Source organism: Catharus ustulatus, chromosome 7, assembly GCF_009819885.2.
Source record: "Catharus ustulatus isolate bCatUst1 chromosome 7, bCatUst1.pri.v2, whole genome shotgun sequence".
In the NCBI taxonomy this organism is placed as follows: domain Eukaryota; kingdom Metazoa; phylum Chordata; class Aves; order Passeriformes; family Turdidae; genus Catharus; species Catharus ustulatus.
Window position 1 is genome coordinate 38,744,435 of NC_046227.1, and position 17,593 is coordinate 38,762,027.

The 17,593-nt window shown below is 45.2% G+C and overlaps 2 protein-coding genes across 2 annotated transcripts; both read right to left on the reverse strand.

The window, feature by feature from the left end:
• Window positions 1-1,549: 1,549 nt before the first annotated feature.
• LOC116999011 (RNA-binding protein 43-like) lies at window positions 1,550-5,859 on the reverse strand. Its single transcript, XM_033065298.1, has 4 exons — window positions 5,788-5,859; window positions 3,083-3,281; window positions 2,542-2,636; window positions 1,550-2,462 (listed from the first exon to the last, which is right to left on the reverse strand). Exons 1-4 carry the CDS (start codon window positions 5,788-5,790, stop codon window positions 1,746-1,748), a joined length of 1,014 nt encoding a protein of 337 aa, XP_032921189.1. The 5' UTR covers window positions 5,791-5,859; the 3' UTR covers window positions 1,550-1,745.
• Window positions 5,860-7,870: 2,011 nt separating this feature from the next.
• On the reverse strand, window positions 7,871-15,821 carry LOC116999010 (N-myc-interactor-like). Its single transcript, XM_033065297.1, has 10 exons — window positions 15,726-15,821; window positions 14,811-14,861; window positions 13,471-13,548; window positions 13,058-13,204; window positions 11,896-11,994; window positions 11,209-11,377; window positions 10,629-10,735; window positions 10,323-10,518; window positions 9,660-9,766; window positions 7,871-8,694 (listed from the first exon to the last, which is right to left on the reverse strand). The coding sequence occupies exons 2-10, from the start codon at window positions 14,853-14,855 to the stop codon at window positions 8,473-8,475; spliced, it is 1,170 nt and encodes a 389-aa protein (XP_032921188.1). The 5' UTR covers window positions 14,856-14,861; window positions 15,726-15,821; the 3' UTR covers window positions 7,871-8,472.
• Between the last annotated feature and the right edge of the window lie 1,772 nt (window positions 15,822-17,593).

The window sequence follows — 17,593 nt, forward strand, 5'->3', positions numbered from 1 at the left end:
CAGTGTCACTGCCTTGCCAGTTCAGCAAATGGGAAATGCCAAAGCTCTGAATCAGAAAAAAAAAAATAAAAAAAATTATGGTCTTCAGAAAAAAAAATAAAAATATGAGCTCAGTGTGGGCACTGGAAAACAGCACTAATTTAATTAAAGGGTTATCCTTCATGGAGGATTTTCTTTTTGACAAGGTTGAAAAACTTGGGATGACCCCAAACAGCTCCAGAGTTTCCCATCCCTGAGCCCCTTGGGGAACCTGCAGAACCCGGAAAGGAAGAAATCCTCAAATATTGCTGCCCCCTCCCAATCCAGCCCATCAGCTTGCTGCTCTGTCATTTCTAATAAATGCTTTAGCACCTTTCACTGCAATCATTAACCAGCTGTGACAAGAAAATTCCTCCAGCATTTCCTGGGCTTCAGGTTTGGGCTCCCAACCAAAAACCTGGGATTTGATTAAAACAAAACAGACACCATTTATTGGAGTTTTGGACAACTCCTTTCTTTAATGGCATAAACCCCCAAAACTCTCCCTGCACATCAGACAGAAGAGCTGGTGCTCTGGGTGTGTTGACAAATTACTCTAAACATACAGATATCACAAAATAAAAGCTATTTTCTAAGTTGTTTTTTTTTTTAAAAAACCCTTTGTGGCCTTGTAGTGGATACAGAAACAGATTTGCATAAACAGAATCTGACTCTAAAACCTGAATGCCCCCAAATTTTCCCATTCCTGTCTGCTCTGGTCACCTCCTCACAGAACCTCACACAGAATTTCCCTGAAGTGTTTCCTACAAGGCTGGCCCACCCATCTTAAAAAAAAATAAAATATTTTCTCATCATGTACTCCTTGACAGCAAGTTGGGATGAGAGGTATTAAAAGGGAAATGTGGTTTTTTTCTGGATGGAAAAAGGTTTAAATTCTTTGCTCCCTGATGCAGAGATCATTGGTTTAATCTTCCAAATGGTTTATTTTCTTCTTCCAGTTGGTTTCTTTTCTTCTTGCAACTGGTTTATTTTCTTCCAGTTGGTTTATTTTCTTCTTCCAATTGGTTTATTTTCTTCCAGTTGGTTTATTTTTGTCTTCCAACTGGTTTATTTTCTTCTTCCAACTGGTTTATTTTCTTCTTTCAAATAGTTTATTTTCTTCCAAATGGTTTTTTTTCTTCTTCCAAATGGTTTCTTTTTTTCTTCCAAATGGTTTCTTCTTCCAATTGGTTTATTTTCTTCCAACTGGTTTATTTTCTTCTTCCAATTGGTTTATTTTCTTCCAACTGGTTTATTTTCTTCTTCCAATTGGTTTATTTTCTTCTTCCACATGGTTTATTTTCTTCTTCCAATTGGTTTATTTTCTTCTTCCAACTGGTTTATTTTCTTCTTCCAACTGGTTCATTTTCTTCTTCCAACTGGTTTATTTTCTTCTTCCAGTTGGTTCCTTTTCTTCTTCCAACTGGTTCATTTTCTTCTTCCAATTGGTTTCTTCTTCCAAATGGTTTATTTTCTTCTTCCAAATGGTTTATTTTCTTCTTCCAATTGGTTTATTTTCTTCTTCCAAATTGGTTTATTTTCTTCTTCCAACTGGTTCATTTTCTTCTTCCAACTGGTTCATTTTCTTCTTCCCATTGGTTTCATTGGCTGTGACCTTAATTTGGTATTTTGGGGGTCACCCTCCCGCGCAGAATTGCCTGTGAGTGGGACAAGGTGACATCTCAGAGCCACAGGCTGAGAAGAACAAACTCCAGGAACGCTCCCTCCTACCTGAAGTGCCTCTTCACATCCTCTGTGAACCCCAGAACCTCTGCAGGGGTCCCTACAACATCCACATGGGTGTCACAAGGGATGAGCAGCACTGCAGGGTACCTGGGTGTCAAATTCTGCCAGAGCTGCCTGCACCTCTCCCTCTGAGCCCTGCTGAGCCCCCTGAGGCTGATCCTCTCCTTCCTCAGCATCCTCTGCAGCTGCACAGAGCAATCCTCAATCCTCCTCTTGGCCCTCCATCCGTGATCAGCAGCTCTCCTGCCAGCAGCCTCGATGCACACCGTGGTGATGTCACCCTCAATGACAGCAGAGATGTCAGCACTGCTGGCCTGGAGTGTTTTGGGGTGGAAGCACCTCATGTAGTGATAGATATCCGTGTCCAGGAGCAGCGTCTGTTTGTGCCTGGCTGCATCCTCAGGGGAATTCCTCATCTCCACAGCGCCTCTGTGCTCCTGCAGCTTCCTCCTGGGTCTCTGATGGGGTTTCCCCTCCTTGCTGTCTCCCTCTGAGAGGGATTTTGCCTTGAGCAGGAGGAATTCTCTCAGTGCTCTGAGTGCTGGGAAGGAGCCCTGCACAGCAATTCGCCCATCAGGCTGCAAAACCCCAAAATCCAAATCCGGGCTCTGCTTCTTCATCTCCTCCACCAGATCCTCCAGAACACAGTGACCTCTGAAAACAGCCATGCTGAGGGTGGATGTGACACAGAGGAAGGCCTGGAAGGGTGGGATGGACAAGTTAAGGGGTGGTTAATGAGGCATTAAGCAGAATGAGGTTAATTAGGGAGGAGCTCACGTGCTGGCAGTAGCGGGTCACGCTCAGGGGGTAGAGCCTGGAGAGCCTCTTGTCCTGCAGGAGATGCTGATCCTTCCTCAGAACTCTCTCCACAACTAAAAACAAAGCCAGATCCACTTGTTGAGTCAGCCCCAGGCTGCTGGAACCCTCCATGTCCCCACACTCAATACCCTCCGCTGATATTTTATGGATTACTCCAAATTGCTCAGAGAGACACCAGCCCGTCTCCTTGGCACATTAATTGGCAGAGATTCATTCCCCAGAGCCTGACTACAGAAATAATACTTTATTCATGGCATAAATTTGTTCCTGCAAAACAAACAGGCCGCTCTGCATGACGAGTGAGTCATTACTCCAACGAGCAGAAATAAAATCCTCCAACTTGGCCTGATTGCCAGAGAGGCTTCAGCCTCCCAGCTCTATAAAATCCCAATTTAAAATTTAAAATCTGGCTTGGGATCAACATGCTGGGGCTAATTCTTGGTGGGGGGGGGAAGGGGGATGTGATTTAAATAATATTTTAGCACAGGAATCTCAATACCTGCTTGATCCTCAAAGGTGATGTAGGCAACTCCTTTGTTCTGTGTGGGATATGTGACCTCCTCCACGTCCCCACCGTTGTTCCTGGACATTTGGAAGTGGATGGTGAGGATGTCAGCCATGACCTCATCCTGCAGGAGGCCAGCTGGGACACCAGCAATGACAATTGTCCTCCTGGATTTGGCAGCTTGGCCCGTGGCCTGTGCAGAAATAAGAGAATAAATGAGGAGGGACATCCCAGCCTCCCACTCCCTCTGCAACGGGCATTTAGGGGTTAATTAATCCTGCTCCATCACATCTCAGTGCACCTGCATTGCTGTGCACTAAAAATGGTTTTAAGTGCCATTTAAACCCTCTCAGCATCTTCTCAAAGCAGGAAAAATGAGCACTAAATTTAAGTTTCTCTCCTGGTAACGTGGTTTCCTCTGGTTCCAACGTTCAAAATTAGAAGAGAAGGAAAAATTGCAGCTGCATGTGGTGCTCAGCAAGGATTCCTTGCAGAGTGGAAGGGGCAGATTCCTTTTAAATTCAGGGATCTGGGGCTGTGCTCTGACTCAGCTCTCCCCATTTATACACATGGATAATCTTGGAAAATTGGGAAAACACCATCCCAGGCTGGCAGAGCATGGAACAACCACCCAAACTCCCACAGGAATTCCAGCAGAAAGCCCCAGGAGCAAACACAAACCCCATCCCAAACAGGATTTGCAGCCACATCTCCTTGGGAAGAGCAGATTTTCCTTCCATTCCTATTACACTGACATTTCACTGGGAATATCACACCAAAAATCCCTGCAAACTGTGGAGCACTGACTAAATTGAAAACTTTTTGGGAGAAGGGAGATAAAATTCGGTTTGTCAGAGCTGTCAGTAACTGCACTTGAGGTCACTCACTCCGTCTTCAAATGGAATTCTTTCATCTGAATTTAATCTGAATGCTTTAAAACTTCTCTTGAGGGTTTTTTTTTTTTCTTTGGGGGTTTTTTGGTGGGCTTTTTGTTTGTTTTTTGGGTTTTGATGATTTTTTTTGGTTTTTTTTGTTTTTGTTTGGGGTTTTTTGGTGGTTTTTTTGTGGTTTTGGTTTTTTGGGTTTTTTTGTGGTTTTTGTTTGTTTTTTGGTTTTGTCTTTTTTCTTTTCTTTTCTTTTCTTTTCTTTTCTTTTCTTTTCTTTTCTTTTCTTTTCTTTTCTTTTCTTTTCTTTCCTCTTCTTTCTTTTCTTTTCTTTTCTTTTCTTTTCTTTTCTTTTCTTTTCTTTTCTTTTCTTTTCTTTTCTTTTCTTTTCTTTTCTTTTCTTTTCTTTTCTTTTCTTTTCTTTTCTTTTCTTTTCTTTTCTTTTCTTTTCTTTTCTTTTTTCTTGTTTATTCCAGACCTGGGCTGCCTAAACCATGATCCCAGCCTCCAATGCTGCTGAGGGAGTGATGTCTGTCCAAAATCCTGAAATCCTGGAGACCACCAAGGCTCTGCAGACAAACCCAGCGACCTCTCTTTCATCCCACACCAAATTTCCAGGAGCTTTTCCTGAACGCCAGGAGCGATGATGGGCTGCAATGAGGACACACTCCCGAAGATGCAGGCGGGATTTTGTCACGCCTGGCACAGCCGGAGCTCGGCTCGGCTGCCAGACAGCCCCGACACCTCCCCAGCTGGTGTTTGGGAGCAACACTCGGGCCTGCGAGTGGGGTCGGGGGGGGAAAAAAACCCCCAAGAACACACGGTTTGTGCTGAAGGGCTCCTGAGAGGCGTCTGTGCAGAGCAGCTGCTGCGGCAGGGAGGGAGGGAGGGAGGGAAGGAGGGAAGGGGATGGAGAGGGAGGGAGGGAGGGATGTAGAGACGGAGAGAGGGATGGAGGGAGGAAAAGAAGGATGGAGAGAGGGATGGAGGGGTGGAGGGAGGGAGGGATGGAGGGAGAGATGGAAGGGGAGTGAGAGAGAGGGAGGGAGGGAGAGATGGAGAGAGGGATGGAGGGATGGGATGGAGGGATAGAGGGAAGGGATGGAAGGATGGATGATGGATGGATGGATGGATGGATGATGGATGGATGGATGATGGATGGATGATGGATGGATGGATGGATGGATGGATGGATGGATGGATGGATGGATGATGGATGGATGGATGATGGATGGATGATGGATGGATGATGGATGGATGGATGGATGATGGATGGATGGATGATGGATGGATGATGGATGGATGGATGGATGATGGATGGATGGATGATGGATGGATGATGGATGGATGGATGGATGGATGGATGGATGGATGGATGGATGGATGGATGGATGGATGGAGGGGTGGAAGGATGGATGGAGGGATGGGGCAGCAGCTCTGGGCTCCTGCTGTGGCTTCCTGGCAAATCCCAGAGTGGTTTAGGTTGGAAAAGACCTTAAAGCCCATCCAGTGCCACCCCTGCCGTGGCAGGGACACCTCCCACTGTCCCAGGCTGCTCCCAGCCCCAGTGCCCAGCCTGGCCTGGGACACTCCCAGGGATCCAGGGGCTGCTCTGGGAATTCCAGCCCAGCCAGGAATTCCTTCCCAATATCCCACCCAAATCTCCCCTTTCCCAGTGTGCAGCCATTCCCTGTGTCCCACCCCTCCATCATTGTGTCCCCAGTCCCTCTCCAGCTCCCTTTCCAGCCTTTTCCAGCGCTTTTCCCCAGCTCCTCCCGGCCCTGCCCCTCGCTGCCCCCGCATTCCAACACTTGCCATGGTCACTGCTCCACCGGGACGGGGATCCCGCCGGGAAGAGGATCCTGCTGGAACGGGGATCCTGCTGGAACGGGGATCCTGCCGAGAAGGGGATCCTGCCGGGCTGGGGATCCTGCTGGGATGGGGATCCTGCTGGAACGGGGATACTGCCGGGATGGGGATCCTGCCGGGAAGGGGATCCTGCCGGGATGAGGATCCTGCCGGGATGAAGATCCTGCCGGGATGAGGATCCTGCTGGAACGGGGATCCTGCCGGGATGAAGATCCTGCCGGGATGAAGATCCTGCCGGGAAGGGGATCCTGCCGGGATGGGGATCCCGCTGGGATGGGGATCCTGCCGGGCTGGGGATCCTGCCGAGAAGGGGATCCTGCCGGGAAGGTGACCCCACCAGGAAGGGCCCGGAGCGAGCGGGCCCGGCGAGGAAACGAAAGCGAAAGCTGCGGGGAAGCGGCGGGGCCGCCCCTCGGCCGCCTCCAGCCCCTGCGGGACCGCCCTGCCCGGCTGGAGCTGCGGGGGTGGGAACGGGAATGGGAACGGGAATGGGAACGGGAATGGGAACGGGAACGGGAATGGGAACGGGAACGGGGATGGGAATGGGAATGGGAATGGGCACCGGGACCGCCCTGCCCGGCTGGAACTGCGGGGGTGGGAACGGGCACAGAGAGCAGGGACACACAGGGACAGGGACAGGGACAGGGACACGCTGGGACAGGGACATGCAGGGACACGCATGGACATGGACACACGGGGACAGGGATAATATGGAAAGGGACACACATGGACAGGGACACTTAGGGACATGGACACACAGGGACACACATGGAAAGGGACACGCAGGGACATGGAACATTGCCAGGGATTGGGGCAGCCCCAGCTGCTCTGGGCACCCTGTGCCAGCCCCTCCCCACCCTCCCAGGCAGGAATTCCTGCCCAAAATCCCACCTGGCCAGGGACACCCCCAGGACACCCCCAGGACATCCCCAGGACATCCCCAGGCTGCACCTGCAAATGTCCCCGTGTGTAATTTGGGCATTAAAAACCTCCCAGCCCGGGAGAAAGTCACCCCAGCAGGGCAGGAAAAAGGATGTTGACTTTTATAGAAACATCACTGGTGCTTTATTCTTATTTTTCATCATTAAAACCAATCTCCAGCCTTTAAAGCACCACTGCTGCTTGAAAATTTAACAGGGTAATCATCACAAGCCATAATTCACCAGGGACAAAGACACTTAAAAGACATTGTCTTTAAAATGTAAAAATCTGATTTATTTTCTGAGCTTTAAAACCTGCAGCTTCTCACTGCTCCTTATGAGAACTTTAAGTTTTTTAAGGATTTACTTCTCAATAATTATCAGTGAGATGCAGTTGAAATTCATGACATTTTTTACCTTTCACAGGTTTTTTTCCCCCTTTCTTTTTAAGATATCTGATCTTATCAAGTTTTTGAGAGTGCAAAAGTGCACAATCTCCTTAAATTCTTCAGCACTGCTTTGAAGTTATTATTATTATTATTATTATTATTATTATTATTATTATTATTATTTTACAATGGTCAGGTAACCAATCCTGCCTTTGCAGGCCCTAAACAGTGAGAGGTGCTGCAGTCCCATGTAACCCACTCAACAGCAAATTCAAAATAAACTGTGGTGTTTGCAGCCTTTTAATTTTCCATATTCAACTTTTATCCATTGCCAATTAACAGTTTGCCTGGAATAATTAACAGTTTGTCTGGAATAATTAGCAGTCTGTCTGGAATGATCATCCCTGAGGTATTTTTGCAGTGCTTTTCTCAGTGCACTCTCCTTCCCCTGCTTATCAAGATGTCAAATACCCTGAAAATAAATTATTTTCAATGCCAGGCTCATGTTGGTTTGGAGTTAAGATTGTTGGGACCATTTCAGTCCCCAAGGGTGGCAAAAGTGCAAAGTCAGAGGAGGATTTGTTTTCCAAGGATGACAGCAGCAAAGGAAAAACATTTCTCCTTGTTAAATGACTCAAGATAACCAAATCCCCCAGCACTGCTACAAAACCAGGCACAATCCTTGGCTGCAGTAATTTAAAACAACCAAAATAACGAATAAAAATGAAGAAAAATTTAATAGCAGAAACAAATATTAAAATCCAACAATAAAACAGGCAGAAGCTGAACAGCTAAAGGCAGCAAATTCCAGGGCATTTCTTGAGTGCAATTTCTTGGGTTTGCACCCCCATTTTCTATTTTAATTCTATCACTATTTGGATAAAAATATCTTTATTAAATTCCTGGATAAAATTACACAGGTGGGTTTTTTTTGTAATTTATGAAATGACAGGATTCTTTCAGGTGTTTTGAGTTCTGGTGGCACTCAGGAACCTCAGCAGGACTGGGGTTGTGTCAGAGCCACCTTCTGAAACTCCGGCACCTCAACAAAGCAGGGCTGTGACGTGAGGAGCCTTGGATTGGGATTAAATATGGCTTTTGTACCCAGAATGTAAGAAATAATCCCACTCTGGAGTGTTTTAAATATGCAAAGCTGCAGAAAAGCTGAGATTCTGTTTCAGGGGCTGCTGAAGGCTTGGGCTGTGCCTTTCATCTGCAACACAGGAGCTCTGCAAATCAGAAAGGCTGGGATTCCTCTATTGCAGCACCAGTTAAAGCACAACATCTACAGAAATTCCTCTGAGCAACAAAACCTCAGAACTTCACGAGTTCCCTGTGATTTCTGAGGAGGCACTGCCAGCATCCTCCTCAAAACAAACATAGGTTGCTCCTCTGGAGTTGAATTTGATTTTCTCTATCTCCCCCCCGCCGTTGCTTGGCTTTTGGAAGTGGATTTCAATCATGTCCTGCACACTTTCCTCATCCTCTTCCACCTCTGGGATTCCTTTCAGCAGGATGGTTTTCTTGGAAACCCTGCAGTAAGGCTGGGGAGGGAAGAACAAAGCTGGTTACAGAGCAGCTGAGCATTCCCAGGGAGAGGGGGGGATGAAATTCCTCACTAGGTGTGGCTGGGATCTCTGGGTAATGGAAATTTCTCTGGAAAGAGCAGGAATTCTGGATTCACACTACAATGAAGGGTCTGGAAGGGCCATGGGGGAGCAGCTGAGGGCACTTGGAGGAGAGTGAGGAGACTCATCCCAGCCTGGAGCTTCCTCCTGAGGGACAGAACAGCTGGAGCTGGGCCATGGATTTTGAGGTTGGATTTTTCTTCCCCCAGAAGTTGCTAGGCTCCCCAGCACATTCCCAGAGCTCCAGGAGTGTTTGGACACTCCAGGGATGCCCAGGGTGGGATTTTGGGGTGTTTTGTCCATGATCCTTCCAGCTCAGATTCTGTGATTCCATAATTCTGAGCCCACACTTGAACTGCTGTGTCCTGCACTCATTAATGCACCCACACTCTGGATTTGGGGATCTCTCATAAAATCCCTGCCAACACACACCCAGACCTGCAGAGAACCCTGCACACTGCAGCCCATGCCTTAATTGCCAAGGTTTAATTAATAATCACAGCGCTGAGCTGATCTTTGCTCATTAACAGCTGGAGGGAGAACACAATGAGCAGCTCTGTGTGACTTTGGGCTGGAGGAAGGGGTGAAATCCAGGGATGAATGAACAAATGTTGCATTTGCTGAGACTTTGGGATCCTGGGAGAGAACTTTGTGCTTCACCTCCTTCCCAAAGAGCCCAGCCCAGGCACGTGGGGAGTGCTGAGATAATTCCATCAAGGAAGACAAGCACAGCCTTTAAAAATAAATGACTGCAACACAAGAAATCAGCAGCCTGTTTCACACCCATTGTTAACCACACAAAAGGACTCAGGAGTGAAAATTCTGCCCTTTCTCCTCTTTCTCACTTCTCTGTTCCATCAGCCTGGAGTCATTTTTTTTACCTGAAACTTCCTCAAGTGAGCATCAAGATGTGGGGAGACACAAAGGCTGAAGCACCTTCCCTCTGCATAGAAGGGGTATTTAGTGCATCCCACAAAGTTCTTGCTTGCTGTAAGAAAATAAGGAAAAAAAAACCCAGATAATTACTTAATATAATTTAACCAATATTTTATACACATTTCAAAGACCAGACTCATCTTGCTGGGTGTACAAGCTAATGTAGTATGTGCATTCTGCAAAAAGTTTATTTAAAAAAAAAAAAAAAGCAAAATCATTAAATGCCCATAAAAGCTCTGAAATAAATCTAAAGCAGCTGCTCTAAGAGGAATTCCATCCAGTTGGGCAATGGGAATGTCTGTCCAACTTCACTGCAACAGGAGCTAAAAATCAAACATATTTTCCTGATTTTCTGTTTGCAGTATGAGTGTCTGGCAATGCAGAGTAAAAAAAATAAGTTTTTTTTTTTTAAAGTTTTGAAAGCAAGCTCACAAACTGTGAGCAGGTTGTGTCTGCTGAGAAAGGATGGAATGAAAAATTTCTTTATTCACTCCCATCTCTGAAGGATCCAGGAACTCCCCTGAGTTTAAAACACTCAGTGCTCAGCCCAGAATGGAACTCAGGATCAATCTGGCTGAACTGGGAGAAGAAAATATTGCAGACTCTACCTCCAGGCTTGAGGAATGTGATGACAGCTGTCCCAGCCCCCTTGTTGTAGGTCACATTTTTGATTTCTCCTCCTCCTGCTGCCTGCTCAGTTTTGTAGAAATTCAGCTCAAGTTTGTCTCTCATCCAATCTTTAGGAATGGGAAGCTCAGGGATCTCTGAAACGTTGATCTTCTTTCCAGACACAGTGACATGGAGCTAAAAATACCAAATTTTTGTGCACTTTGTGACTGAAAACACTGGAAAAAAACCAACCTAAAGCTTTTGAAGAACTCAGATTTTGAAAGTTGCATTTTCCAGTTGTTTACCTCAAACTGGAATCCCATGTCAAGCTCAAAAGGCTTCACTGTCACATTTGCTGTTCTGTTGTCCAGGTTCACACAGTGCTTGCTCTTTTTTGTCAGCCTCTGGGCAACTGAGGGAAATCAGACATGAAAAGCTTTGTTTAATCATTGTAAACCCCAAATTATTCCCCAGTCTTTTAAAAAAAAATCTCCTTTTGCATCAGTAAAGGAGAAATAAATAATAATTAAGCAACCAGATCCCAAGCATCCATGTCTATTCCCATAAAATCTCTGTGGTTTTATGTAGGCCAAATAATATAATAACAAAAGATTGCATCAACTTTAATAATAATGAACAATAAACAATATTATTAAAATAATAGACAATAAATATAGCAAATATATTATTAATTATAAACATAAAAACAGATTTTGAGTGGGAACAGTTAAACTTTTAAGCTGTCAAAAGATGCTTTTATTGTATAAAATATTAACACAAGAGTTTTTTCCCATTCCATTCAAAATACCCCTGGGGGGAAACCTCACCACTACCTAGTAAAACACATCAGAAACATTAATTTTGTAATTAAAATACTCATCTTACCTTCTTCATCTTCAAAAGTCAGCAGTGCCTGGTTCTGGTTGAGTCTGAAGGGGATTTTTGTGGCTGCCCCAAAAACACAGTGAGTGTCCATGTCCACATCTGCCCCCTCATCCTTCATCTCCTCCAGGTGACTGAACTTCAATTTCATATCTGCCACCTTCTTTTGGATCTCCAATTTTAGAATTGACACAGGAAAAAGAAAATTTGAAAATTACCAATGCTTCCACTGAATGAATGTCTGCTTGTTTTCATTCCTCTGACACTTTCAGTATCTCTTGGATTTATTTCCATTTTTAATTCTTTTTTAATTTTCCATTTTTATTTGGATTTATTTCCTCTTGGATTTATATCCTCTGCCTGCTTCAAATTGTCTTGCCAGGGAAAATAAGAAACTTTCAGGTTTATTTTACATTGAAATTAGTAGAGGTTCAAATGTTGAGCAAATGGCCCCAACTTTTTGACCTAAGAGGGACAAATTTAGGGGAGGCTGAGCAGCTGTGGCTGCCCCTGGATCCCTGGAAATGTCCAAGGCCAGGCTGGACAGGGTTTGGAGCAGCCTGGGATGGTGGAAGTGTCCCTGGGGTTGGAATGAGATGGGATTTAAGGTCACTTCTAACCCCAACCATTCTCTGAAAATCAAAATCTGCCCTCCTAAAAGACAAATTTCCAAATATTTCACTCCATTACCAGGTTATCCTGGGAACTGTATTCCTTCAGGTCTTCTTTGAGCTTTTCAATCTCTTTTTTCAGCTCAGTGTTTTCTTGGGTTAGCAGAAGGAGTTCCTGCTACAGGCCAAAACCACGAAATGCAGAATGAAACACTTTTAATAAAGACAGAAATACATTTCAGCAAAACCTGGGGGGTTTCTGCCATGCTGCTGCTCTTCCCTCTTTGTGTCCTTCTCCTTCCTCCTGCCTGCTCTGTAATTCCTGCACAATGAATCCTGCTTGGACACAAAGCTCTGTCACCAAACCCAGCATTTCCTGCTGGGAATGTGACAGGATGTGGCTCCAGAACCACTGCAGACACTTGCACCTCTTCCCATCAGCTGAAGGCCAGAGCCTGATGGTGACAATGACCTTTCCTGGGTAGAAATCCAAACTTTTGTGATTAAAGAACCCAAATCAGCATTGAGAAAATCTCTCACCAACCTGAGTGTGTTGAAGCTGTTAATTGTCTCTGAATAGCTTGAAGCCATAATTTCTCAGATTTAAAAATCCAAACTTTTGTGATTTAAGAACCCAAATCAGTTTTCAGAAAATCTGTCACCAACCTGAGTGTGTTGAAGCTGTTAATTGTCTCTGAATAGCTTGAGGCCATAATTTCTCGAATTTAAAAATCCAAACTTTTGTGATTAAAGAACTCAAATCAGCTTTCAGAAAATCTGTCACCAACCTGAGTGTGTTTAATCTGTTATTTGTGTTTGAATAGCTTGAAGCCATAATTTCTCAAATTTAAAAATCCAAATTTTTGTGATTAAAGAACTCAAATCAGCTTTGAGAAAATCTCTCACCAACCTGAGTGTGTCTAAGCTGTTAATTGTGTCAGAATAGCCTGAGGCCATAATTTCTCAGCAGTGATTTGCCAAAGCTCACTGCAAGCACCTCCCTGAGCTTTACCCACTTCTCCCAGACCTGAAACTCATCTGTAGGGGAGAATCTTGCCAGAGGAAGATTGGTTTTGTCAGGTTCCATCCCCAAATAAAGTCCATTTATTGCACTCTTTGCCTATTATTATTGAAAAACTAAAGCAGTAAAAAATGTGTGGAGCATTGGACCACTGAAATTGGGAATATTCCTCCCATTTTCCTAATCCCAACCCTCCAAACACCCCCAGCCTTCTCCATACCTCAGAGCTGAACATTCTGTCCTTACACTGCTTCTCCTGCTCCTTCAGCTCTGCCAGCTGCTTCTCTGCTCTGCCACACTCTTCATCAGCAGTTGATTTGGAGAGAGCAAGGTCAAGCTTTACATTTTCAGCCTCTTCAACTCTTTTCTGGATAGCAAAAAAAAAATATTTTCAATTTTTAAAAGATTTATTTCCACAGGGACGAACAAAAGCTTGGGTCAGCCCTTGGTATTTATTTATTTTTAACACTTTGGGTAAATATTAAACTTACAAGAGTGGGATCAACACAAGGATAAAGATTGAAGAACAGAACAAATTCAAGATGTTATAAATGTGGGGAATGTGATTTTAGAAGGATGCAATCTTTCTCTTTTAGCAAATTTCCACGATTCCATGTGCTTTACAGAACTTGCCTTCCACGTGTTCAGCTCTTCCTTGAGGTTTTCTATCTCTTCCCTGGATGTCCCAGGAGGATCATTGTATACCACACTCTGCAAAAAAACAGAGGGACACATTGCTTTTCTCCTCTGTTGGGCAACAGCTGAGACACCCTAAAAAATTTTAAAAAAAAAATTAAAAATTAAAAAAAATTTGAAACATCATTCACTTAAATCATTGAATTATTTTAATGGCTGGACAGGACAAAAATCCACAAGAATGTGAATTACTGGCCAGCCATTATTATTTTCTGATTACCCAACTGCTGAAATCCACAGGTCAATATTTAGCTAAATAATAAATCAAGTTGTTTCCATGTTCTGCCACACAGAATCAAGCCCCTCAAACCCACTCTGTGCTTTCTCAGCAGTCCCTCCAGGAGGTGTCAATACAAAAAAAATAAAAGTGAAAATGGGATTTTGATCTTCCAAGCTCAGGGAGATTGGATAATAAAAGGTAATAAGAAGGAAGGTGATAAAAGAATAATTTCAGAATTGAAATTCAGGGCAGAAGTTCACAAGGGCAGGGAAACTACAAAGCCCAGGGAGAGAAGAAAATCTCTGTTATGTTCTGTTTCTATGGTTGCAGCATTCTGCAGAAAAAAAAAATAAATCCAAAGAGATCTGCTGAAATATTCCCTCCCTTTTTACTCAAGATTACATAAAGCTTGAATGGGAACCATGAAAAGGTCAAAATTAGATAATCCATGGAAAAAAATCTGAATCAGATGATCTTGTCAGTTCTCTTGGAAATGCTGGGTATTTCCTAAAAATAATAAAATAGAAAGTATTTCTTCCAGTTTCAGATTAAGCAACAGGGAAATACCCATCTGTGTCTTAGTTAAAATGAGAAAAATATTCCTTCACTCCAGGGAATAAAAAGGATGCACGTGCCAACAGCTGGAAGATAATAAGAAAAAGGATGCCTGGATTTTACTAAAACAAAAAAAATGGTTTCACACAGCAGTTTCCATCCTGACAAAAGGAAAAAAATAACTAAGAAAACACAATGAATGCCAGGGAAAGTCCCATCCAGAGCACTGCTGGAGCTGCATGCCAGGAACAGGGAAATTCCCCTAAAATCCTCCCCAAACACAGAAGAGCAAGAGAGGCAGCACAGAAAGTTCTGAGAGGATCTGTGTTGCACAACCTTGGGAATGGGATTCTCCCTCAGGAAACAGAGGGGGAAATGAGGAATGCCCCAAGTATTAAAGGGTGGAAGAAGGTGAGACAAAGCACAAACCTCCAGTCAGAGATACAAAAGTCAAACACAGGTTTTACTCCCAGGCAGAGGAGTAAAATTTTGGAATACTTACAAAACCATTGTCCTGTAGAGATAATGGGGGGCTTGGATCATCCATGGAAACCTGAGGGAACAGGGAAAAAAAAATGACAACACTGTGTGTATTGTCTGGGAATTTTTTATGCAATAGAACATCAGGAATACCAGAAGCTGTGCTGAGCTGAAAGAATTTTTCAACATAAATGTATAATTTCATAGGCAAAAAAGACAGATATTGGGTATCTGAACTTCCTTCCTTACTAGGAAATAAAAGGCAGAGACAGATGTGAGGAATTCTGCAGTGCACAACTCAGCTTTGCTGTTCTGGTAGTTCTGTATTTACCTCTAGGTTACTTTTGTGTTGTTACACACCTGGGAACAGCTTTTTGTTCTGTGCTTGAGAACCTGGAGAGGGATTTGGGAGAAGGGATGGAGGGACAAGACACAGGGAATGGCTGCACACTGGGAAAAAGGAGATTTTGGAAAGGAATTCCTGGCTGGGATGGAATTCCCAGAGCAGCTGTGGCTGTCCCAGGATCCCTGGAAATGTCCAAGGCCAGGTTGGAATAACCTGGGATAATGGGAGGTGTCCCTGCCATGGCAGGGCTGGATTGGGATGAAATTTAACTCAAACCATGCTGGGATTCTGCAAAACCTGCTTAACACAAATGGAAACACTTTGGCACAGCAGATAATTTAAAATTTGGAATAATTTGCCACAACACTTTGTGGACACAGATAAAAAGGAATTCGAGGAAGTTCCCAGGCCACTGACCAAGAGGAGATGCCCAAGAGACTCCCAAGCCAACCTGGGGCTGCCAGGGCAAGGTTTGATCCTGGAAGTTTTAGGTTGGGTTTTCCAGAGATCTGAGCACAAGATCCCGGCAAGAAAAGCCCAAATTCCGGACCCATCCCGGCAGTTCTGACCCTTTCACCTGGGAATCCTCACCTTGGTTCTGAGCCCACACCGCCGAACCTGGTTCACTCACAGGCTTGAAACTGAGCTTATGTGTCCCGAGCAGCCAAAGTTCAGAGACTTCTGTGCAGTTTCTTGGATTAAAAAAAAATAAATAAGAAAAGTGAAAGCATAAATGAACAATGGCTTCCCTTGGTTTACCCGGGACTCCGGCGTGGGGCACCCGAGGGGCTCCCTCAGCGCTCACCCGCCGGACCCGGGACAGGGACACGGACACGGACAGGGCCAGGGGGCTCGGGCAGGGGACACGGGGAGGGACAAGGGCAGGGGGCACGGGCAGGGGACACGGACAGGGACACGGGGAAGGGACACGGGCAGGCGACACGGGCAGGGGGAACGGGCAGGGGATACGGACAGGGGGCACCACCCTGGGGTGCAGCAGCTCCGGGCGGCTCCTCGGGCACCTCCCGGCGGCTCCTCGGGCACTTCCCGAGCCCTCCCGGCGGCTCCTCGGGCACTTCCCGAGCCCTCCCGGCGGCTCCTCCGGCGCCTCCCGAACCCTTTCGCTTTCGCTTCCCGGACGTGAAGCGAGGAGGGGCCGGAGCCCGGCCAGCCCCTCACAAACCCGGCACCCGTGTCCATCTCGCTGTGTCCGTGTGGTGTCACGGAGGAGTAGCTCAGCCCTGCTGAGGGTCACGGGCACAAACGTGGAGAAATTGGGAAATGTCGGGAGGAGGCGGCTGGGAAAGAAGCAGCGCCCTCAGGGCGGAGGGGAGCGCGGCCATCGCCTCACGGGGGAGCCGCTGCTGCCTGTCCCGCCTGGGCCCGTAGTGAAATCAAGTGACAAAAACTTATTTTGTGTGTGTGTGTGTTTATTTACTCGTAATTCTGTAGGATTATCTGTGGGTTTCCTACTGTGGGAAAAAGCCATCGCCTCACGGGGGAGGCGCTGCTCCCCTGTCCCGCCTGGGCCCGGCCGTGAAATCAAGTGACAAAAACTTCTTTTTTTGGTGTTTTTATTTACTCGTAATACTGTGGGACAACGTATTGTATTATTAAAAATGTGTTTTCTGTGGGAAAAAGCCATCGCTTCACGGTGGAGCTGCTGCTGCCTGTCCCGCCTGGGCCCGTAGTGAAATCAATTTTACACAAACTTAATTCTGCTGAATTTGTTTGTGTGTTTATTTATTTGTAATTCTCTGGGATTATGTGTTGTATTATAATAAATATGGTTTCTTAATAAATATGGGCGCGGCTGTGAAATCAAGTGACAATTTTTTTTTGTGTGTGTGTTTATTTACTCGTAATTCTGTGGATTACGTGTGGATTTCCTTCTGTGGGTAAAAGCGATCGCCTCACGGTGGAGCTGCTGCTCCCCTGTCCCGCCTGGGCCTGGCTGTGAAATAAAGTGACAAAACTTTTTTTTTTTTTTTTTAATGTTTTTATTTACTCGTAATTCTCTGGGATTATGTGTTGTATTATAATAAATACAATTTCTTTCTGTGGGAAAAAGCCATCGCCTCACGGTGGAGCTGCTGCTCCCCTGTCCCGCCTGGGCCTCTCTGTGAAATCAAATTTACACAAATTTAGCGTACTCTGCTGAATTTGTGTGTTTATTTATTTGTAATTCTCTGGGATTATGTGTTGTGTTATAATAAATATGATTTCTTTCTGTGGGAAAAAGACGTTGCCTCACGGTGGAGCTGCTGCTCACCCGTCCCGCCTAGACCTATCTGTGAAATCAAACTTACACAAATTTAGTGCACTCTGCTGAATTTGTGTGTTTATTTATTTGTAATTCTCTGGGATAATGTGTTGTATTATAATAAATACAGTTTCTTTCTGTGGGAAAAAGCCATCGCCTCACGGTAGAGCTGCTGCTCACCTGTCCCAGCTAGGCC